Raw genomic sequence first — 24,886 nt, forward strand, 5'->3', positions numbered from 1 at the left:
ATAAATCCTTTATTGACCAAGCTTGTTCGGTCAAGATGGCAGGATATTGGCCTCGTTCTTTTTTTGTGTGTTTATGGACCTCGACTTCGTCTCGGTCCATAAACACGCAAAGAAAGAAATTGGCCAATATCCTGCCATCTTGACCTCACGCTTGGTCAATAACCCATATGTATTCATGAGGTTTGATTATCGTGGTGCGGTTCTTTAAGACAGTCTTACAACCCGTTGGTTGAGATGAGGTGTTGACATTCATGAATGGAGGCATTTTTTGTTTAATTTACAATTTAAACATTTAATAGAGGTTTAAACTGTAACAATTGCGTTTGACAACAGTTCGCTACTTTGGTTTGTCCTTTGCTTTCAGAACTATCTGCATACTGTGCGATATGTAAAGACAAACTTTAAGTTTAGATATAAACAATGGAAATTTATCTTGTTCAAGTTCTTTAGTTCTTAATAAAAACTAAATTTACTTCGATTCACATTGCTGCTGCAGCAGAGGCAATGAAATATACCAAGAATTCTAACGTCCTGGTTTTTCTTGAGTGTGCGAAAAGATCTTCATTTCTTTCCATCACTCCCCGCTCCCAATGCCACGCTAATTTGTATCGGTTCCTCTGTTGCATTAATCCTGATACTTTCCCTGGCTCCCACATACACTGAAAGAAAAAGACAAAATTTGATTAAAGTGGATTAAAAATACCATCAGTGCTATTGGACACTACTATTAGACAACTATTTAGCCATTTTGTTGAGAAGCACTCGCTAGTACAACAGGAGGGACCAAGAGTCTCTTGTGGCTTTTTGTTTAACCTCTCTTTTGACATTTCCAACTGACAACTAACTCTATTCTTGCAATGCACAAGCGTTCATGCTTACTTTAGGTTCTTCTGGGACTCTACCCCAGCGTTGACTCGTTTTTTTTTTTTTTTTTTTTCATTCATTCAAAAACTTTACATTCATACATTACACAACTACACAAAAATACATAACTACAAAAAAATACATTTCTACATCGCACCCGTGTGGGCTTAATTGTTTATAAGTAAATCTTCACCTACTAATTATCTAATTTAACCGACAAATATATATGTCTGAATTTATCAAAACCAGGTCAAGGAAATTTTCACCGTTTTAAGCGTTTTAATCTCCAAACTCGATGATATAAAAACTAAAGGGGATGTCAGTCTTTTTTCTCTTCTCCTCTCTCTTCTTCACCTTTCAGCGCTGTATTTCTTTTTTTTTTTCCCCTTTATTGTGGCGTTTTGAGCCAATTTGCGCAGTAACGTACTTGTTCAAGAATACTGACGTCACTTTTCTTTGACCCGGTTTTGATAAATTCAGACATATATATATATATATATATATATATATATATATATATATATATATATATATATATATATATATATATATATATATATATATATATATATATATATATATCTATTTGTAAATTCTTATTAAGTTTAGATTATACATTCTCCATTTTTCCATTAATTTATCTAAGTTCTTATTTTTAGTGCATATGTACTTTTCAGTTTCGTACTTTTAATTAACTTTAAATTTGAAACCTTGAATATTTGGCAGTTCTTTGTTTCTTCTACACCCCCATAAATATATTTTCCCTATAAGTAACAAATAATCAAGTAAGGGGCATTTTGGTGTTAGAACACCAATTAGAATATATATCTTTTAAATTGAGATGAACGTGTTGTTTTGTCAAGGACAAGTAATGCGATTCGAATTCTTTCCAGAAAGAACTTGAGTGTGGACAGTCATAAAAAAGATGATGCATTGTTTCTGAATCGTGTTTGCAGAAAGAACACAGATTGTCTGCAATGAAACCAATTTTACACAATTTTGAATTTGTGTAAAGTATAGAATTTAATACCTTGAATTAAAAAGCCTTAACGTATGGTTCAAAAGCAACAGAATGGGGAAGAAGAAAAGCTTTTTTCAGTTCTTCATCGGATAAGTTAAATTCGCACTTCAGTTTTTGCGCGTAATTTGGAAGGCGTGCTTTTTTAAGGACTAACAGCGAATAATAGTCTTTTGATTTCTTTTTGGTAACATCGAAAAGCCCATTGTCAATTTTGAAGGATGGACTGACGTCTATGCGAACTGGGCCAAGATTTCGCAAATTGAAAGGAACGGAATGGCGCAAACCAGTCCATTCTAGAATATTCGTCCTTTGTATGTTTTTTGCAATTAACTCATAAGAATCGACGTTACTAAGATCAAAACGAAGGTCGCTTACAGTCTGAATACCATAGTTATAATATCTTTTATAGAATACTGGTTTGTTATTGATTCTAATTTCCTGATTATTCCAAATGAAATAATGCCAGTTATTATCAGCTGCATTGTCTTCACCAAATTCACACCACCATTTCAATAATTCTGTGTCACACAGGGAACTAATATTAAGATCTTTAACATTATAGTTACAAATAAAGAACATCAGACCACCTGAGTCTTTTAGGATATATTCTAAATATTTTTTCCATGCGCCTGAATTGTCACTAAAAATTCTCTTCAGCCAGGAGAGGCGAAGAGATTTAATCATACTTTCGATATCGACCATTTTAATACCGCCGCCTTCAAAACTGTTTATTGCAGAAACTCTAGTTACTTTATCTTTGACTTTCCATAAAAAATTATACACCAAGTGGGTCAGTTCCTCTATTACATGCTTAGGGGTAGGGATCAGAGAGGATATGTGTAAAACTTTTGGTAGAAGCAGAGTTTTAATAATGGTAACCTTTCCGTAAAGTGATAGTCCTCTTGAAGACCAAATATTGATTAATGTTTTAATATTGTCAATTTTTTCTGAGAAGTTCTTCGAATAGAGCAATTTTTTATTATAAGAAAAAGAGACTCCAAGGGCTTTTATTGATTCTTGAGGCCATTTGATTCCAAGGGGCTTCATCTCACTGCCTTTTAATGACCCTATCCACATTCCCTCTGTTTTTGAACTATTTACCTTTAAACCTGATACTTTTTTAAATTTGTCGAGCAATTTAAAAAGTTTATGTGCCGATTCCAGATCAGAGAGAACTGCACAGCAAAGTACTCAGATGCAAATCCCAAGCCGACTTACTAAGGCAAGCAAAGGTTAACCAATCGAAACTAGAAAAATACAGCTACTAAAAGCAAGAGTAAACGTTTGTTCTATTTAAGGGATGTAGCAGTCAAGGTCGCAATAAAGTAACAAACATGTTCACAGGTGAGTTAAAAGCAAAGTTTCTAGGACAAACAATAGAGGTGTAGCAGGTATGTGAGCTAATCTTGGCTTGCAAAATACGACCTTTGAATGAAGACAAGATCCTTGCAGTTATGAACACAACATAAGAAGTTGTGAAAAGAAAGCCTGAAAATTCAGGCTTGCCGGGACTCGAACCCTGACCTCTGTGATACCGGTGCAGCGCTCTAACCAATTAACTGGGAGCTGGTCATTAAATTGTTTCGTTATTTGATCACAAAATTATCGGTTAAAATTTTGCTGCTTACCAATTTTAACAGTTTTCAATCTAACTGTAAGTTCTGTCAGCGTTTTCTTACTTTCTGCTAGCTAACAACCAAAATACCTCCCCCCGACAATCTTTATTAAGACTATTGGTGTCATCGACTATGTTACAGTGTACCTTCTTCCCCTTTCTCTTGATCATGTGACATCGTTTTATCCCATGCACTTCCAGCAATGAAAATCACTGCTACTACGCCCAGAGATGCGTACAAAATAATGGCGCCTAGATCCCAATGGTGAAAACCTTTCATCTGGCTACGTTCTCTCATCTCAATGTCACAGTTCTCTTCAGATTCTTCAGATTCATCTTTGTCATCTAGTTCATCAATGTTGGGATGTTCTACTACCTTCTGCCTAACACACCTCACCAGGTCTTCCTTCTGTGCAGAGTTCATTCCATACACATTCATTTTGATTCCAACAATGTGACGCTCTAGTGCTCGTATAATCTGCATGTCGTCAGCGTCGTCGTCAGCACAGGTGTGAAGGACAATTCTGTGCAATTCGATGTTACTTCTTAAATGCTTCATCAGATCTTCGGAGGAATTCATCTCTAAAACAGTGAGTAGAACAAAATGTTAATTAAAACTTTCACAAAACAAACGTACTCATCTCTCAAGAGAGACTTATGAGACTCTGGCACAAAATATCTAATCTTCAAAAAATCTAATTTGCATCATTGTCTGTGAATTCATCACCAGGGACGGCGGAGCCGGGGGGTTGGGGGGGGGGGGGCTAAAGCCCCCCCCCCCCACTTTTTCCGAAAAAATAAAGACTTACTAAGAGAAGAGTCTCTTAAGCCCCCCTCCCCCCACTTCAAGTCACTAGTTAGCCCCCCCCCCCCCCACCTGGAAAAATGCTCCGCCGTCCCTGATTATTCACACTGTATTCATTTGAATTCCATCAGATCCTAACTATGCTATTTATACAATCACTAATATTGCTTCTTATTAATCGGGCGTGGCCGATTTATAGTTTACCCTTTGGTCGTCCTAGAGCGTAGTCTCCTGGCGCGGCCAAAAAGACGGGGATAGCTTGGGGTTGCTACAAAACCGCTACGGGTGACGCATACCGCAATGGTTTTCATTTTAGTTTTGACAGGAAATCGTTGCAGGCACACTTGGTCGACTTTTGGGTTAATGTGTAATCAGGTTGTGTTTTTTTGCTTCGGCGGAAGGACAGAGAAAAAAGCTTACGGGGCAAAGTACAGTATGGGGCCCAGTTCTCGGCCACTTTTGACGTAAACTTGTATTTCTTACCTCAGAAGAACCGCAGGAACTTGAAATTTCTCCCAGAGCTAGCTACATTATTCAGCTTTTTGGTGTAAAGCTATCGACCGGTCAAAAATTAATTTGCCCGAGCAATAATAAAAATAAAAGCTCCATTTGTGGGCCCAGTTCTCGGCCACCTTGGCCCAGTTCTCGGCCACTTTTGACGTAAACTTGTATTTCTTACCTCAGAAGAACCGCAGCAACTTGAAATTTCTCCCAGAGCTAGCTACATTATTCAGCTTTTTGGTGTAAAGCTATCGACCGGTCAAAAATTAATTTGCCCGAGCAATAATAAAAATAAAAGCTCCATTTGTGGGCCCAGTTCTCGGCCACCTTGGCCCAGTTCTCGGCCACTAAAAAGCTTGTGCGTAATTATCTGTAAAAAAAATGCTCAATTAATTTTCACAGTCATAAAATCACTCTGTAAACCTATTTATACTATATCGATACCAAATTATTTTTATGATGCTTTGTTTTACTTTAGAAAAGAAGGATTTTAACGCGCCTAGTTGCCTATGTGCAGGTTCTGGCAAAACCGCATTGTGTGACCCGTGCATTTAGATGGTTTATTTTGCAGTGAAAAGGTCTTGAAAGATTTAGGTGTTGTAGAAATAATAGACAAGACAAGAGTCAGCTCAAAACTTAGAGATAAGATTGAACTTTATTTTTAAAACATTTATTTCTTTCATTCTGGCAGCAGCAGATGAAATTATATTAAAAACCAAGCGCTAAGCTGTGATAGCGAGCAGGGTGGCCGAGAACTGGCAAATACGCAAACGTCGCAAGAAAAAATTTCGAAGTAAATTAAGATCAAAAAATACAACGGTTCAACGAAAAGTTAACTAAAGCAGAAAGCTGAATTATTCTACGTTTCACATGCCAAAAATTAGCTCGTATGGTGGGGGCTTTTGGATAAAATACGAATTTAACTACATCCATGAATTTGGAGCCGTAAACAAACAACTTTTTCGGGAATGCAAATTCACCTACCTCCGCGTAAACTCGACGTGTGAGCTTTCTATATCGAATTGAACGATCAAACTCAAGATACTTAAAGCACATGAATCAGTCTATCGTTTGAAGGAAATACCTTTTTCTTTTGATTCAACTGGAGTGTGAAAAAACGCGTTAAACACAAAGTGGCCGAGAACTGGACCCGGCCGAGAACTGGGCCCCATACTGTACTGATATTCACCATTGTGAATGAACTTACTTTGACAAGTTAAAGTTATTTTTGTAAATGAAAAAGGTAACGTCATTGATGTCACGCAGTGTTTTTTTTAGCAAACTAGATGGTTTGCTGGTTTCTGACTATGAATGGGGGTGTGATCTTGCGGTATATTTTTTGAGCCTGACTCCGCCGTAAAACTTTTTTTTTATTTAGCAAGAACTGTGTCGATTTTCATTTCTGAACAATTGGTCGTCAAGTCGTTTGTCACAAAGAGTAGAATGTTTGTACAGCATGTTTTGGAATTATTTTAGATTTGGTTAGTAAGACGCTTCTGAAGACCTGAGCAAAACATTGGGAATGTACAGTATTAATAGGAACTTGAATGGAATTTTTTACAAGTTGGATAAAGGTATCAACTGAAAAAAATGGAATTCAAAATGAGAACTTGGATTTTGTTGTAATTAAATTTTATCGCGGATTGGATGCATAATATCACGGCTTTGAAAGTCTTCAAATAATTAGAAAGGTTCCTTTCTTCCTTTTGAACTTATTGTTATTTTCATGTATTGATTATTCGAAAGTGGTTTTCGTTGATACGAAAAAAAAAACGGGTTTTCACTGAATTGCTTGAAGTATTTTTAGACGTGATAATATTGGCTTAATCAAATTACATTGTGCACGAAATATTTGTTATTCTTTTGTCTTGAAACTTTGAGGAAATTGAAATTTTTGTTTGACAGTAGTGTATGAAAGGCATTTTATAGAACTGAATAAAAAATAAGAAACATTGATAAAGGTTATTTCAAAGATTTATTTTGCCTGATTTTGAAGGGTTTCAGGAGTTTTAAAGAGTGCTGGTAAACGGCTGTATGTTGTTTGTGATTACGGATTTTATTTAGTTTCGAACGCTCTAATTTTTAAAAAAAAGTTAAAACAGGTTAAAACCGGGCGGTTTCATGAGTTTTTTGGGTAGAAAGGTACGGTGGTGGTCAAAAAAAAAATGTTTAGAAAGGAATGACTGTAGTAGCACGTAAGTCGGAGGTTTGCGTGAGTCACGGGGTATAGTATGCGTGAGCTGGATTTCCGGCGTCATAACGGCATGTTTTGTTTACTGAAAGATACACTCGACGTTTAGTTAGCTTAGTCGGCTTGGGAAACTATTTTAAAAATGAATGTTGTAATAGTTAATTAATAGTAATCTAGAATTAACCCACTCTCGATTGGAGTCTGTTCTGGATTCGCGCTACCTTTTCGCCGCGAAGGAATTTTGTAAAATTTCGCTAGTGGAAAGAGGTACTGTAAGAACAGTATCAATAACTCAAAAGAAACTTTCGATATATGGTTTTCATATTGTTTTTGTCAATTTCCTTTTGTGGCAGATTTTTTGAGAATCAGCTTTTCTTTCGTGTGATGACAGACACAGGACAGAACGAGAGGTGGATGAGAAAGATGCCGAAGATGAATAGGCACCGAAAAACGACAAGAACCGTCAAGGACTTATCTTTAGAGGGCGGGGAGTTTTGGCATACTGTATTTCGAGGACTGGACTGGACTAGTAAAACGCGGACTAGTAAAACGCGGACTTGTAAAACGCGGACTAGTATAACGCGGACTTGTAAAACGCGGACTTGTAAAACGCGGACTAGTAAAACGCGGACTCAGGTAAAACGCGGACTTGTAAAAGGCGGACTAGTAAAACGCGGACTAGTAAAACGCAGACTTGTAAAACGAGGACTAGTAAAACGCGGACTTGTAAAACGCGGACTTGTAAAACGAGGGCTTGTTAAGCACGGACTTGTAGAACGCGGACTTGTAAAACAAGCGCTTGTAAATCGGATAAAACTAAACGGTTTAGCGAGCGAAACAATTTGTGTTTGAAGCTCTTGTGTGTTTCTTCGACGGCATATTTCTAGCTTTTTTGAGCACTCTATGGTCTGTTTTTTCAGTATAGCACATGTTCGTTCTGCAAACCCCTACTAAAACAACGGGATTGATGCTATGAGTTGTGTGCATATGTTTCTTTCTTTCCACTACTTGACGTCTGTTGAGTGCAGTCGTTTGTATTGCTCGCACGAGGTAGAACGGGGCCCGTCCAGAAATCAACAGTCAATCGTATCGTTCGTGACATTAGAATATTTGCCGTTAAATGTTTAAATTCGGTCTTTCGACCTTATTTGCTTCTGACTTCTTTCTGAGGGTACTGTTTTAATTTGGGGGCAGTATGTGGTAAATAAAGGTGACGGGCCTACACGACTCCTACGTTCGTGACATTAGAACATTTGCCGTTATATGTTCAAATTCGGTCTTTCGACCTTATTTGCTTCTGACTTCTTTCTGAGGTTACTGTTTTTTTGAGACATTATGTATTGAAGAGAGCCGTAAGATGATTGTGGCCAAGGAATTCGAAGTGTCTAGAGGCGTTTTACAAGTCCGCGTTTTACTAGTCCGCGTTTTACTAGTCCAGTCCAGTCTACAAGTTAAAGACACATCAAGACCACCCCACTGTGAATTGCCATAGCACAGACAAAATTATAGTCAATATCTTATGTGTTTTTAAGAGAATTACATAAGAACCAAGGCATGTCTTGTCTTGCCTTACATTGACATGCAATAATTTGGAAATACTAAGCTCGTAACAGTTTAAGACAGAATCCATCAGGAATTTGAGTAACATTAATTTTAGTTACGCAAAAATTGAGCACCAGAATAATTTAAATCCTTGTGTTCTTTCATACCTTGTTAAAGGCTTGACATGTGATAACACCAACATAACACCAACAACAGTTCTTTATCAGTGGGGATTGAAGAAAAAAATGGAAACATCATCACACAGTTGACCCCCATGCAAAAACACTCCAGGATGTCACGGGACTGTTTGGTGTCCGTCTGCCAATTTCTAACTTCAAATTCCAATGTTAAATTCACATTAAATTTTCAATATTTCTTAGTTGTCTAAATTTTACTAATTCTTTTAAAAAACTATCACCTGCCAAACATCCCCAAAAATCACTCAAAAAATTACAAAATACCGCAATACATAGATACATGGGATGAGTGAAGTTTCCTTGGATTCCTTGAAACACCAACAAGATATTTCCGTTTAAGGTGGCTGATAATGGGTTTCAGTATTTCCCAGTCCTTATACTTTGGTTCAGGACTAAAAGCCTTCATCAATTGCTATTACAGTAATGGTATGAAACAAATGTTCAATCATTCATCAACAAGTTGTGATCATTTTCTTGACAATAGTAGTTCCCCGGTAAACAGTTGTAGTACTGTCCCATCAAAGTGCAATGCCTGGAAAATACCGAAAAGCACACGACCTTCAGGTGAAACCGCACCTTACAGTATTACCAATACATTGCACTTTGCTAAGTCTTAAAACTTTACATTGTCTAGTCGTCTACTTCAATCGTTTATTTGTATTGTGTGAGATACATTTATAAATTGAAACCATCATGTCATTAAGTAATAATGCAATCTCGACAACGTTCTAGATATTATATTATGCACACTAATACAGCTCATGCAAGCCCTGTGACTTACACAAACACAGTCGGACTGAGTGCTACTTAAGTAACTGCTTCGTGGTTTCTACTGTACTGAACCCTGCCTTTCAAGGCAAAGCGCCCGATTTTAAGCTTCTCAAGCTTCTCAATGTTCTTGTATTTAAAAAATGTAAGCTGCAGTTGGATAACAGTCTTTTTCACGTCGAGGTGTCAGCTATTTTTACTAACGTTAAGTTTTTGATAAATTTCCTCCAAGGTATGTTAGACCCCAGGTGAAAGGTCATCGCTTCTGCATTGCGTGCCATTTATTGTTCATTGCTGCTTCTTCATTTGGTGATTTTTCACCTTAATAGAACATTAATTTGATATTTTGTGCATCGCGAAAAATCTTAATAAATAATGAGCAAACGCAGTTAAAAAATTGGTCGATAGGTTTTTGAGAAATGCTTGTGTTACCTTTGATTCTTCCTCCTCTAAACTCCTCTGTAAAAAGATACTTGCTGCCAACAGGTACTCCGATCTACAAGACAAATAAATTATAACTTGAAGAATAAATTATTTGATTGTTAATACCCGGTGGAGGAAGGATTTTACCTATATCCAGACTCGAATTAAAAAAATAAATAAATAAAATAAAAAATAGAACTAAAATCGTCTATATTTTACGAGGGTAGCACGTAATAGTCTTGCGATTGACAAACCTGTGGCCCTCGGGTTCCCGATCGAATTGGAATCTAGAAGTGTTGATTTTTTTGTGCAGGGAGGAAAACCGGAGAACCCGAAGAAAAATCCTCGGAGCAAGGACGAGAACCAACAACAAACTCCACTCACATATGACGCCCGGTCCGGGAATCGAACCCGGGTCACATTGGTGGGAGACGAGCGCTCTCACTATGCGCCATCCCTGCTCCCCATATATAATTATAGGCAGCCGTGTTCAGCGAATTGGACAGTTATTCGAAATGTTCATCAAAACCCAAAAGCATATATTGTAGGTAGCAAGTTAACATATATTCGGTGAGTTGTTCGAAATTTTTACTTTATACGTACAATTCGATCCAGAAATGAATTCTGAGGTGTCATTTCTCTCGCCGTCAGCACGGACGTAACGTCGGCAGTGAATATGGAGAGGATAATCATGCCAATTATCATCCAGACTGCGGCATAAATACGGGCCAGTAAAGACTTGGGTGACTTATCTCCATACCTAATCACAGAAAAAGTGCAAATAAATGGTTACATTTTTGGCATTTGTAATGATAGTACTCCAAGACGATTCTTTAGCTGGGGCACATTGAGATTTCATCGGTGAATGATATGAGACCTTAGGGAAGATGTCATATTTTATATTTTTATTCTGAATATGGGGTTTACACTTAATTTTATAATGGTTCTATGAACGTATTTTTCACGGGCGCTTGTCGCTCTTTTCGTTTAAAAATTCCCTACCCATAGTGCCCCACTCACCCTACTGTTGTCATTGTAACCACTGCCCACCAGGCTCCTTCGCGAACACCATCCCAAAAAGACGTGGGGAACTGAAGAGGATTCTTACGACGATCCTGTAACAAAAAACACAAGGGGTAAAAATATTAACGTGAGCCTTTCTAATAGCATAAGTCACTAAACAAGAATCAATTTTTGAAAACTGTGGCTCACATATCCCGCATCGTTTTGCAGTTTAAATTGTCGGTTTTTAAGGAGGGACACAAGCCAGATAAAACGGAGGAAAAGCTTCAAAGTAAGGCGTGACCCCCAAACAACACGACCCACATAACATTCTTGAGCGGACAGGTGGGAGGCGAGCGATTACCCAACTGAGACAGCCCTGCTGTTGATTTTTTTTTTCCAACATGAAAACAATGATTTTTGGGGGGATGGTTAACAAAAACTGACCGATTACCATACTTCACGACAACCGAGAATATTGATATGGCTGTATACACAAAATATAGCGCGTAGTTTTTATGTTGATTAATAAAACGCACAATTTAGCTTCCAGTAAAATAAAATGTTTACATAGAAAAATGAGTAAATGTGTTGGGTTCAGAGTATTGAAAACACCTATTTTGCAAAACAGCTTGCAACAAAATTTAGCGACTCCTCGCATAACTTATTCGATACTTTTTATAATGACAAAAAGGTTGCAAAGTTGAACTGTTATCCATTATTTAGCTTAACGCTTACCAGCAGCCATATGATAACTCCTGATATCAGACTCCACGTGATACAGATGCACACTGTTACCCATAGGTGTTTAGCAGACTCGCTAAGCACCATGATCATGTCATGCTGTCCTTTCATCTTGACCAAATATGCCGCTGGCGCGTAGAAACCGTGAACGAACTTCTTCCTGTAATATTCTTGTTTGGTGAAAATGGGGTACTGGTATTTTATTTTGACCGAAGATGGGGTGAACAATTTCCTTTCGTTCAAGCACATTTGTGACGCCATCTTTAGGAGGAAGGCCCAGTGTTTTCCTTTCCAAATCATTAGGGGCTCCTGACTACGTAAAGACCAAAATCGATTTTCTTTCCATTTCACGGAGATGTCCCTGAAGCAATTTCGGCGCCTCTTCTTTTCTCCTCCATAAGAACCCAAATTTCCGCAGCACGACTGCTTTACTCTAGTAAGATTAGCTGTGGATCGGTTTTCGGAGTTACAAACGTCCAATAGCTCCACTGCGCAGGAAACGTTATGAAAATGCGCTGGTAAAACACAAGCGGTTGCTTCGTTGCAACAACCTTCTAAAGCCCTCGCTAATCTGAGACTACTTGTTCCTGCTTTCTCTTGCGCAAAGCAGAAACCCTTACATGCGTTGTTAACAGGTTTCCTTGTGAGAACCTCACCGAATGAAGTGCAAAATACAGCGAAAAGAGCAACAGCTCTCATCTTAAACTGAGGAGTAAAAACTAATCTTCCTCGCTGCATCAAAATTGTTCTCCTTGGGAATATGATACCAAACCGACGTCAAACGATATAAAAAAAAAATACTTCCAGATGTTGTTTAATGTTTTGCATAGCCCGTCTTTCTATTAGCAATTCAAAACACAAATGCTGTTAAGTCAAGTTCCATTTTAACTGACTCTCCATCACGCATTGATGACATTTTAGAAGTTAAAAAAACTTCTTTATTTTTTTGGCAATTCTCATCGCGGCATCATTTCTGGAATTCTATACGTCCACGTTTTTATTCTATTTCGCACATTTCAAATTAATACGAAATGGAGACCTTTTCAGCAAACCATTTTTCTTCTTTTTATTAATTTTAACGAACACAACAAGTATACTCACATTATAGAGGAAAACATGAATAAAACTACAACCAATTTTTTGAAGATCATTCCAGCTGCTCATATCACTTAAACAAAAACATTGACTTTTAATACTCAGTGGGCTTTGAAAAATTGATTGCAAGAATTCGTGGACAATGTATTCGTAAAATGAACTACAACCAATTTTTTTAAGATCGGCTCCATCTGCTCATATTTCTTAGACAAAATATTGATTTTTGATACTCAATAGTCTTTGACACATTAATGGCAGACTTTTTCCCACAGGTAAACCAAGCAACACTGCAAGACTTTGTTGCAATTAGTAGTAAAAAAATCGACTGTTCCCGACTCATAGTATTCAATAATATCAATATGGCTGCCATTAACCACCCACGCTCATCAACTCGACGAATGTTCTAGGGATCATTAGGGAACGATTGCCTGGATTCATCAAAACGCACATTGATCTAGCAAAATGATAAACTCTACCAACTGGTTTGATGTTTATCATAAAATACTTTTTTCAAAGTTAACAGAAACATTTTGAAAATTTAATGGTTGTCGCATTTGTCATCGATCTTCTTTAACAAGGCTGGTCGTACGAACTCTTCTACTACAAACTCCCCAGCGATCTTGGAAAAAACTGATGTTAGAGATATAGGGCGTAAGTCTTTGTTGAGGTCTTTTACCGGCTTTTGTTTCGGGATGGCACTCTATCAGCTGTTTTCCAAGAAGGGGGCGTCGCTCCCTAAAAGAGGTTAATTTTTACCTGCGCCCAATGAATGTCATTTTAATCTAACAAATAAAAGACGATTCCACATGCCGGTCTGCAAAACGAACAGGTTGAAAAACAGTTTTCTTAATACTGTAGTTATTGTAAATAGACGATTTTTTCCCTTTTTGTTTTTGGTTGTATTTTTAACTTTATTAATTCAACTTTTTTCAATTGTTTTTATGTAAATAGATCACCTTTTAGATATTTTTTAGAGATTAACATTTGCATACGTACTTGTAAAGTTTTAAAATTTCAATAAAACTATCTGTCTGAACATAAGCAAACAAGAACGGTAACAGCACTGGCCCTCCTTGTCGCTACCATATATGGTAGAATGATGGAAGTGAATGATAATTATTCATGTGTTCAAAACATGAGATGGCATAATTATCGCATGCACTAAAATGCTTCAGCTGTCTGCTGGGCTTCACAGTCCGTTATATTAAAAGAGCAGTGGTCTGGAAACGAATTCTCAGAATTACAGAGATCAGTTTATAGAGCTAAATGTTAGGTATCTAAAATTTAGAAGTGAAGGAAGCCGTCCTAGCTACAGATGCTAGTGACAATCAAAGAATGGAACTCGCTAATATAAGCGTGGGTCTTAAACGGAGTTCTAGTGTTAAATGTTTTAAGCGTTCTCTTTTTAAACAAATTTTGAATAATCAAATTCAGCAATTATATTCAAGACATGTAATTTAAACTTTTAATTTTTTTATCATTAAATTATCACATTTAAACGAAATAAGTTATAGCAAGTATTCAATATTCATTGTTGTACATAGATTTATCTTCTATTTTAAATTTTTAACATTGTTACTTCTGTTATTTTTATTTTATTTAGATTTTATCTTTTTCTTTTTCTGAGGGCCACCAGTTCATCAGTTTAATTACTGTCAAGTGTAACCCTCTAAATTAAAGTCTTGCTTGCTTGCTTGCTTACTTACTTTGTAATACTGAAATTAAACGTGCGTTGGCAATTACTGAGGGTCACGAGCGTTGCGTGACAGAGAGGCCATAAGTTTCCCTCTTGCTTGCGTGACGTCATCACTGAGTTCTCGTACTGTGTTTTCCGTTAAACCTTTATCACATCAAACTCTGAAATTGTACAGCTGCAACTAAATCCTTTAGCTGCTTTTTTATTCATATCCAGATTATATCTTACTATCGAGACTTTTCATTAAAAATAGAAAATGAATAAACTAGTTACGAACAAGTACCAAGAAAAAACCATTTCAATAATTCATTGAAAGAAACATTTCTAACACCGTGATTGTATAAAAAAAAATGGAAATTTTATATTAGTTGATAATTTTACAGGTTAGTAAATAAATTTGGATGGGAGGAAAAATATTGGTCATTGGCGGAACTTTCGTGCAAAACTATATAAAATACTAAAATTAAATCAGTATTTACTGGCATGGACGGATTTAAATTATCGCTGCTTATAAAATATTCATACTTATTTTAAGTTTTATTTTGTCTCCTGTGAAGTAGGCATCTGCTTAATTATTTTTGCAGTAACGTTGAAATAAAAACCCGCTATTTGGTCCACGTAAACAGGATATCATGTACGCAAGATAAGACGAATTCCTTGATTATGATTTTACAAATTATTCAATTTTAGTTCTAAAAAAGAATGTTATTTTTGAAACTCGTTATTAGAAAGATAACTGTTGTTTAAGTAGCTGGTGGCTCTTTTCATTTTTGTCACTTTTACAGGAAAACAATCCTCAAACAATCACTTTAATTAGTTTCGAGTCAACCATGGGATATGCTGGAGCCAAATCACTTTTTACTTCTCGTTGTTTAAACAAAATGTGCATTTTAATTTTGCTGGGAAACGCGCACAGAGGTGAAACGAATGCAGAAGTGGTCGGTTTTAAGCATGGAAAAAATGAAAGCGGTTACCACTGTCCATCTTTCAACGAAATCATGCTACGATGGCATGAGTTCGACCCATTTACACATTACAACTCGTCGAGCAAGAAGCTTGAAGGACATCTCGTTCGTTTCATGAGAAATGCATTCAACACATGCTGCCCAGCTGTGCAACTTATAGAAGAAAAAGTGAACGCTACCAGCTCGTGCGAAATGGAGATACTCATCCGACAAAACCACGACGACAACCCAACAGTCCATTTTCCGATTTTCTCCAACAGAGGCGAAAAGGAGCAGTTTGAAAGAAGATTTATTGCGCTGTTTGATTCTCCAGGGCCTGCAGTACTGAAATTCAGCCGCGGACTGGATTCATCATCGACTGGATTGACACATTTACTGAACAATATGTGGAAACTAATACTCGTCTGCCTCTTACACGCGGTAATAGCTGGTATAACTGTGTGGGCCTTGGTATGTACATAACTAAATTACAAATCGCTCTTTCTATCCTTTGCATTTTGCTTTTCAAGTTTCAGAGCTAATTCCACCGGCAATGCTAGATAGATAACTTAAAATTAATATAATTATAAAATATCAGAACGAAATTAAATAACACTGGAATTTTTTTTGCCGATATTTCGGTTTTATTACGAAAATCTTCCTGAGGGCAACTGACTGAGGAAAATGTACAGTGACAACGTATATACGCTAAATAAACGTCTTGCGATAGCTTATTTAGCGTATAAACATTGTCTCTGTAAGTTTTACTCGGTTGCCCTGATGAGGAACGTTTCTCAGGTAGACCCAGGTAATAAAACCGAAATATCGGCAAAAACCAATTCAAGCGTTTTTGAATTTCGTTTAACGTCTTAAGATCCTCTGATGGTCCGTGGATGTTTTGAGAATATGATATAAAGTATCAGAGATACTTTTTGCAGATGTAGAAAATGTTCAGCAAACACGTATACGTTGTGTAATATAATAGCGGCTCTTTTTCACTGACATTCAATTCAGTGAGCATGCTTTGTGAACAATAACAATTTTACTGCCTTGTAATTTCGACTCAAGCTTTTTACGAAGATATAACTTAAGTTCAAACTGAGAACTTTTAACAGCATTCTGCATTGCAATATCGATGTTTTCTTTCTGTCAAAGCTGGATATCAAAATTTAGAACCTTGAGGCATGGGGTGGTCTTTTACATATGAATAAGTGAAATAAGTACAGGAAACAGCTTGCTGTGTTTTAGAAATGAAAACAAAATGTTTATGATACTATATATTGTAAGAACAATGGAAAGGAAAGGTTTTCAGTGTTGTTGCAGTTTACAGTGCATGTTGAAAAATGCCAAGGTCTTGGCTGAAAGAAAACTGAAAATCAATTACCTTTGTTGTATGCAAGATAAACATGCAAACTCCTTGTTAATATTTGATAAGTTGATTCTAATATAATGTACCCGAATTGGTAGTTTCATTATTTATACATTTTACACAAAAACAATTATAAGCAGCAAAATGGCATTTAAAAAATGGTAGTCGGGTACCATGCCAGAATATTTTTCAAATTACTTTCTTTTCTTCTTAGTTTTAACAACCTTTTTAGCTCCCTGCACTTACAATTTATTTCCCTAGCATTTTTATTTGGGCTGTTATCATCATTGGTGGCCTGTAAACATTTTCAATTAATTCAACAAAGTTTCAATTCCAAGAACACTCGTATCACAGGTAAACAACAGAGATGCATGTTTTAAAAACTGAACTTTACGTGAATTTCATTTTATTGCTTCAGGATCACAAGACAAATCCTGGCGAATTTCCACAGAGCTCCTTATACGGAATAGGCGAAGGAATATGGTGGGCATTTGTTACCATGACAACCGTTGGGTACGATTCTAGCATACGTGCATAGCTGTTGATTTTTTTACTACTGTTTCATTACTTAATCGCTATTGAAAGTTAATTTACAAAGAAATTGCTTGGGTGGCATTGGTTGGGGAAGTCGCATTGAGATAAGTCTAGAAAAAAGGATAACTGAAATTGAAAAGCAGAGACCGATACAACGTAGAATGAGAGAATTAGTTTTGTACTATATTTCGGCTGGCCAAACCAGCCTTCTTCAGGTACAATGGAGTTTACTTGTTCCCGATGGCCTTAACATACGCGAAGAAACCTATTAGTTTGTTTACTTATAATATTTTGTTGTCATTTTTAAGCTTAGCATATTTTTAATTTTTTTACACTAGTACACTGTTTACATATTTCCTGTATTTAGTTTTACGTATTTCCTGTATTTCGTAAGATACCATTATCACCATATAAATTTAAACATAGCCAATGTAAACTCCATTGTACCTGAAGAAGGCTGGTTTGGCCAGCCGAAATATAGTACAAAACTAATTCTCTCATTCTACGTTGTATCGGTCTCTGCTTTTCAATTTCAGTGTTTAGAAAAAAGGACTCGTGAGACAGTATTAATTTAAATTGAACTTAAACATTGGGTTTCACGATTTCATCAAAGCGTTAACTGTGATTCCTACCGATTAAAAAGGAACCTCCACTCTTACGACAAGTTGACGTTGAATTGTTTGAAATAATTCCTGAATTCCAAATTTTACAGAACAAGAGAGAAATAATAATTAATACTAACAAAAAATTGATTTTAAGACATGTAATGGTTGCTCAGTTGTTTCACACAAAATATTATCTGCTTGCTAACAAAAGCGGCAACCATTACACGTCATAAATTCCCGCGGGAAATTTAAAGGCGATAATATTTTCCACTTTTGTTGCTATTAAATGTTATTTCTCCCTTTTCTTGTCAAATTTGTAATTTAGGCATTATCTTCCAAACAATTCAACGTCACTGAGTTGTCGTAAGAGTGGAGGTTCTTTTTAATAGACACAATCTAAACTGATGTGGTTTATTCGTATAATGGGTAAATGTAAAAAGGAGTGCGAGTTTTTCATATCAAAAAGTAAAGTTAAAGTGTATATGACATGAAAAATATTTTCTGCTTATTTGAAAGGCCTTTCGAAATAAAGAAGAATGGCGTTTTTCTTTTCGAAATATCTTTTTTCGTTTCAGAGATATTGACGTTTTTGTATTATGCAAATTAGATCAGTGATGACGTCATAAGATTTGACTCTTAAAATGGTAAAATACTGAATAAACAATATCTCTAAAACTATTAAAGCAGTGTTCTTGGAACTTGGCACCACAAATGTGCATCACAAAAGAAACAAAATGTTACTCTTAGGGCTGTTGCCATGACAACAGTTTTGCCGCTGGTGCTGTCTCAAGAAAAAAAATGAAATTCCCAGTTTTTGTCTTAAACCAAGAACCATCTAGCGCAGCCAAACCAATGGTGGAAATTAAGGCAATATGGGAACTATGTCTGTTCTAAGCAGGACCCTTTGTCTCACTTTAGAGGTCAGATATGGGGATATTTGTCTTTTTGACAGAGAGAGACTGGAGCTGAAAGAGTTGCTATGGAAACAATACCAAGGGTGTCATTTTGTTCCTTTTGTGATGCACATTTGTGGTGCCAAGTTTCAAGAACACTGCTTCAATAGTTTTAGAGATATTGTTTATTCAGTATTTTACCATTTTTTAGAGTCAAATCTTGTGACGTCATCACTGATCTAATTTGCATAATACAAAAACGTCAATATCTCTGAAACGAAAAAAGTTATTCGAAAAGAAAAACGCCATTCTTCTGTATTTCGAAAGGCCTTTCAAATAAGCAGAACATATTTTTCATGTCACATACAGTGAAACCCCGCTTTACGGACACCCGCTTAATACGGACACCCCGGTATTACGGACAGTTTCGTCGGTCCCGACGAAAACCTCATACATTTTCTTTAAAATTAACCCGCTTAATACGGACACCCGTTAATACGGACAACGGACACTTTTCTGTGTCCCAAGTGACAAACTGTCATACATTGTCAACCCCGCTTTACGGACACTGTTTATCTGTGCACTGTCAATTTTCATTGTCGCAATTATTTCCTTACTTCTCCCTGGTCAAATAATGACAGAACTCGACGAATTGAAACGATTTTATTACAAAGAGTAGCTTAATAACGTGAATTGCAAAGGCTTTTTCAAATCTTTAGTCCGCCTTGTTGTGTCACAAGCTAAAAGCTTCCGTGCAAAGTAAAGCTACCGACTTTTTTAAATAAGATTGTAGAGTTTAAGAAAGGTTACGGTCAGAATTTCAGATAGAAAATAAACTTTATAGAAAACGTTCTGTTACTGTTGAAATGCGTTTAGTTTCTTGTTTATAGTAAAGTTGCAAGTTTTTAAATAATTCCACTGTTGAGTTTATTAAAGTTTAGTTCGAGTATCTGACTAAATCGTTAGGTTTTCGTAAAAGCTATTTATTTTAGTCAGAGAGTTCACAGTTTGCATTTGTTACAGTAACAGCACAATTAAACAACGTTTTGTTGCCGTATAAACGTTTGCCTGCGTCTTTATGTCGATAAAACATGTATCCGTGACTTTTTCTGAGACCCCGCTTAATACGGACACCCCGTTAATACGGACAATTTGGCTTGTCCCCTTGGTGTCCGTATTAACGGGGTTCCACTGTACACTTTAAAAATAAACAACTTGTTTAGCAACTACACATCTGTATTCATCTCTTCCCCATTTGCAGGTTCTTCAGTATTTTTTTACTTCTTATGATTGGGCTTTCAAAAAAATGTCATTTTTCTTTGATTCTTTTATATTTTATCGGTTTTTTGTAATCATTTTAGTCGCACCCGCCGATTCCGAATAATGAGAAAATTAATGAAATATTTTTTGAACCCAAAAGATTACCGAGTTGTGAGTCTTTCTAGATTCTTTAAGAGGATTTCATTTATTTACTTGACGTGCCGTAACTTACCGTAGCGTAACCTAACGTGACGCTCATCCCTTTCTTAAAGGCCCCCATTTTGATGCAAAAAATTTATTTAGCCCCCCCCCCCCCTCCCTTTTTCTTCCGAAAACAAAAACAATAAATAAAAACATACTGCATTTTTACAGTACCAGTGTGTGCAAGAATTTACAATAAATACTTGAGAAATATCGCTGGTGAGAATCATAACTAATCACAAATATAACACTTCATTCATCAAAGTATAGTACTAAAAATGAGTGGACATTCTTTTTCTTCCCCCTTCCTTTTAAACCTTCTCCTCCTCCTCCCCTCTCCAGACGTGCATGAAACAAACAAGCTCACGGGGGGGGGGGGGGGAGGAGGGTAAATTACAATTGCGTTCTTTTCAAAATGAACAAATTTATCTGAAGTTGTTGTTCACTGTCTATTTACAATTGAAGGTACGGCGACAAAGCACCCCAGTCCTCCGTGGCGCGTGTGTTCGCGATCCTGTGGATGCTTGAAGGAACAGTTTTGATTATTCTGTTTGCAGCCAGATTGACCGCTGACCTGACAGCGGGCGAGATCAGCTCAGAACTGAATCTCATTGGTAAAAAGGTTTGTAGTGTATACTTGAAACCATTATTACACGAAGGAAGGGGGCGCCAAACAATTTTATTTGAAACACCTTACGAGCTTTTCTAATAAATAAATATTAATTCAGTGTTTGACACCAACGTTGTTGACACTTTATATTTGAATTAACCCCTTGCATTACGTGACACCCCTTGCATCACGTGACTTTGTCAAGCATAAAAAATGATCATGGGAAGAAATGAATGCAAATGAAAAGATCGAGATGAAATTTGTAAGACTGAATTTAAAGACCGTAGAAGTTCAAATGTAAATTTTTGTTTAAAAAACTGTTTGATATTTCAAAGTGCGTTTTTTCTGTAAGTGTTTCACAAAGAATTATTAAAGCTTGATAAAACCTTCTGATGTTGTGCATATTTGTTTTTAGGTTGGAGTGCCTCTCGGCATGGAAACATTCTTGACAAAAGAATTCAACTTTGGAGCTGAATTTGAAGGTTAGGCTAAGTTTTTTTTCAGCGCGGTTTATCCTTGTAATAAAAACTAAAAAAAATCCCAGGCAAGGGATTGTTAATGAACCTCGGGACCTCTCCTTTACTCATGTGTGTTGCCGTTTAGTTTTTGCATTGCTAGGTTATTGTTGAGAGGTATAGATTTCTTGGCGATCGATGTCCACCACGCCGAGGATCATTTTCTCGCTCTTTTTTATTATATGTGATGTGCAGGCATAATATTCGCTGGCTTATTCTACCGGCAGAGTTTATCCAAACCTCATTGTTTGTAAACTGCTTAATGTAGTCTGGCCAAAGTCCCCGCAAAGTGTTGTAAAACGCATTAGAGCGTATGAAATGCGCCATATAAATGCCACATTATCATCGTTATTATTTAATTATAAACAGTAGCGCTATCTTCGGTTTAATCTTTTAACTCTTAACATATGATCCGAGAGATATGTGTATCACTTTTTACCTTATAGAACTGGATGATTTCCATGACCTTAGTGACAGTGAGGAATATTATGAATCGTTGGAGTATCTCTTGTTCTTTGATTATGTTATGGCGACCGAACTCCTCGAGGAAGGGAACACTGACTACCTTGTCATGGAGAGAAACATCGCTCATAAGTTCTCAGTTGGTATGATTCTCACAGGTGACTATGGAACAGAAGAGGACGAAATTTTCTTTGCTTGTTGGAGACGAGAAATTGTGGACAACCACGAAATAGAAAAGGTCTATTAATTAGTAATTCAAAATAGCAGTATTCAATATATTGAGTACCGCAAAACCAAAACCAGAGTAATCACTCTGGCCAGTCACAAAGAACACAGCCAATCCAGTGAGTGAACCAATCAAAACTCAAAGCAGCCACATGTAGTCGGCATGAAGCGCAGGAAAACATGTGTGAGCAAAACACGATTGGTTTGGATTTCAGATCTGATATTGGATGATCACTTAGCGTAGATTTCACACAAGTGAAACTGACTGCGCTATTAGAAGATAACAGATTACCGAAGATTAACTATTTCTTAAGTAAATTCTGTTTAAAACAGCCGCCCCTTTTTTTCAACATTTGAAACCGTTTATTTCGTAACAACCTCAGTTCCCATGGCTTTTCCCTTGGTAATTAATACCAAGGGAAAAGCCCTGGGAACGAAGTTGATTTCGTAAGAAAAACTAAACTAATGTTAAAATAGGTAAATGTGTGTCGATACACATCTATAATATGGTGGCAAGTTTTGGTCACCTTGTTGAAATTAAAAATAAAAATTAAAACGAATGATATTGATATAAAATTGTCCTAGCAGTATGCAGGACGCGTGTCATATATCAACCTAGTAAATGGCCCAGCTCACAACGAGTCTCTCGTAGCTCAGTTGGTTAGAGTGCCCAACCGGTATCTGGGAGGCCATGGGTTCGATTCCCGTCGGGGACTCAGATTTTTTCTTTGTCCCACGCTCGTGTCATGTTGAATAATTTCTTCACTATTTATCACCGAGCTTGAAATTTACCATCTTTATTATTTACTAGAACATTCCACTTCATTTTTTCTAGAAAACCACGCTTAATTTAATACATGCAACAAGTGGTTCTTTTCTTCCATTCTGTAATGCCATAAACTATCTTTTTTTAATTTTTAGTAAACCAAGAACATGGATTGAAAAATTTGTCATGAGCAAGACGGTGATCACTAAGAGAATATTCTCTTGCTAATATCAGTTCATGCCATTCTTATTATTTTGGCATTTGCAGGCACTGGAGAGACGTGCACGGAAAAGAAAGAAAAAGGATCAAACATCAAAGGATCAACCGCTGGATTACACGACTTGGGTCATCATAGTCAGCGCGGCGATTGTGGTTTTGTGTCTTGCCGCAGCCACAATAAGGGAATACCGCAGGCTCAAAAATCAGAATCGGATTTTACCAATGGATTAAACATTAAAAAGATATTTTGAAGAAATCGAAAATTTACAATGCTGCAACTCGATCGATATGAAGGATATCGATGTTCGAGCTTCGGAAGACCAACCACTTGGATGAAATACTTACATCATTATAGTCATTATCTTACTAGAACATAGAACAATAACATTTTGGCAGATCAAAGCGACAACGTTTACTATTTATGCATATACTTGCGAATAGACACAAATTATTGTACTTTAATTCAGTATTCACACGCAAGATAAATGGACCATTCCATTCATTAGCATCATTTTCCAAACGTTGCTGTTGCAGTGCATACATGAATCAGTGAACTTGTGAACAGAGATATGTACAGTGTACTTTTTAAATCATTTCGTACGCTTTGATCGGTCACTTGAAATCAGTATTTTTTTAATCCAGGGTTTCAAGACCATAAATCTTGTCAAGTATGGTTCTGCACGAAATTTAGTGAGAAAAAGTTAGAAATTCACAAATCCAGCTCCTTTGCACCAGGTAACACTCCTTGGAGGTCACCCTTTCATTCAAGAACAAGCTTAAGGTTAACTGTATAATGTTGCTCATTCATAACTATCTTTTTTCCTTGTTTTCTTTCTTTCTTTCATTATTCCTTCTTGATAAAGACTTCAGATTAAAGCCTAAATTATTTGTTTACTATTTCTCGACTTAACTGTTTCAGAATTATTGAATTGTATATATGTTGTATATCTTTCTACAGAGTTATATTTAGTACATAGTTAGTATCTTATTTATTCTGTTTATTTAACTCTTTTTAGGGAAACATTAAGGGGTCCCCTCTTGTTTCCCTTTTTAAGGACTGCATCTTGAATAAAATGTTTTGTTACGTTACGCTACGTTGCGCTGCGCTGCGTTACGTTACGTTACGTTATGTCATGTCATGTCATGTCATGTCATGTTATGTTATCTCGTGTCCTGTCACGTCACATCATTTATGTACTTTTCAATATTCTCTTGTATGCGTCTCTTAAGTCTCTCTCCACCGCAGAGGCCTCTTATTTTTTTGTACGCGCTGGGAATTGGGGAGAGGTGAAAAGTAAGCGCGCGGAGCCTGGAGACAATCGAAACGAAAGCGCGAAGGATTAAAGACACAATATAGCTTACTGACTTCAAGTAATGAAAGGTTTTTATCAACAGAGTATTAGTCTAGCAGGTTAACAAAATTATCGTTACACGCCGGACAAAAGAACCAAATTTGGCACACGAAGTCTTTAAAGCATGGGCTTTAAGAAAATCCAATGCTCCTAGAGCATGAATCGCGAGAAAGGAGTGGGGGGATCGAGGAGGAGTGGGGGGATCTAAGTAGAATAATTTCGGTGACAGAGGGAATAATTTTCAGAAAGTAGTATAATTTTGGCATAACTTTTAAAAAATATGAGCACTGCTAAAAGCATAATATGCTTTTTTTCGGGCACAATCTACCATTCCCCTACCAAAGCCTAATTGAATTTTGCGACAACTTTTTTGGCGGGTTTAAAATTACGCGATGATGACGTCGACAACGACGAAGACGACGACGATGATGATGATGATGATGATGATGATTTTTATTATTATTATT

At 36.7% G+C, this 24,886-nt stretch overlaps 2 protein-coding genes across 4 annotated transcripts; one reads left to right on the forward strand and one right to left on the reverse strand.

Moving 5' to 3' along the window:
* Positions 1-203: 203 nt before the first annotated feature.
* Positions 204-12,432, reverse strand: LOC144650603 (uncharacterized). Its single transcript, XM_078510323.1, has 6 exons — positions 11,668-12,432; positions 10,948-11,042; positions 10,531-10,687; positions 9,937-10,000; positions 3,648-4,082; positions 204-659 (listed from the first exon to the last, which is right to left on the reverse strand). Exons 1-6 carry the CDS (start codon positions 12,409-12,411, stop codon positions 562-564), a joined length of 1,593 nt encoding a protein of 530 aa, XP_078366449.1. The 5' UTR covers positions 12,412-12,432; the 3' UTR covers positions 204-561.
* Positions 4,024-23,757, forward strand: LOC144650608 (uncharacterized). Of its 3 annotated transcripts, XM_078510332.1 has the most exons (7): positions 4,067-4,090; positions 15,743-15,879; positions 17,196-17,290; positions 20,736-20,892; positions 21,296-21,362; positions 21,842-22,095; positions 23,116-23,757. In XM_078510332.1, the coding sequence occupies exons 2-7, from the start codon at positions 15,814-15,816 to the stop codon at positions 23,296-23,298; spliced, it is 822 nt and encodes a 273-aa protein (XP_078366458.1). In that variant the 5' UTR covers positions 4,067-4,090; positions 15,743-15,813; the 3' UTR covers positions 23,299-23,757. The 3 variants fall into 3 exon arrangements, with proteins under 3 accessions (XP_078366459.1, XP_078366458.1, XP_078366457.1); XM_078510333.1 differs by lacking the exon at positions 15,743-15,879 and having other exon boundaries at positions 4,024-4,090; XM_078510331.1 differs by lacking the exon at positions 4,067-4,090 and having other exon boundaries at positions 15,201-15,879.
* The last annotated feature ends 1,129 nt before the right edge of the window (positions 23,758-24,886 follow it).

The sequence above is a fragment of the Oculina patagonica genome, chromosome 4 (genome assembly GCF_052425735.1).
Source record: "Oculina patagonica isolate OP01 chromosome 4, crgOcupat, whole genome shotgun sequence".
In the NCBI taxonomy this organism is placed as follows: domain Eukaryota; kingdom Metazoa; phylum Cnidaria; class Anthozoa; order Scleractinia; family Oculinidae; genus Oculina; species Oculina patagonica.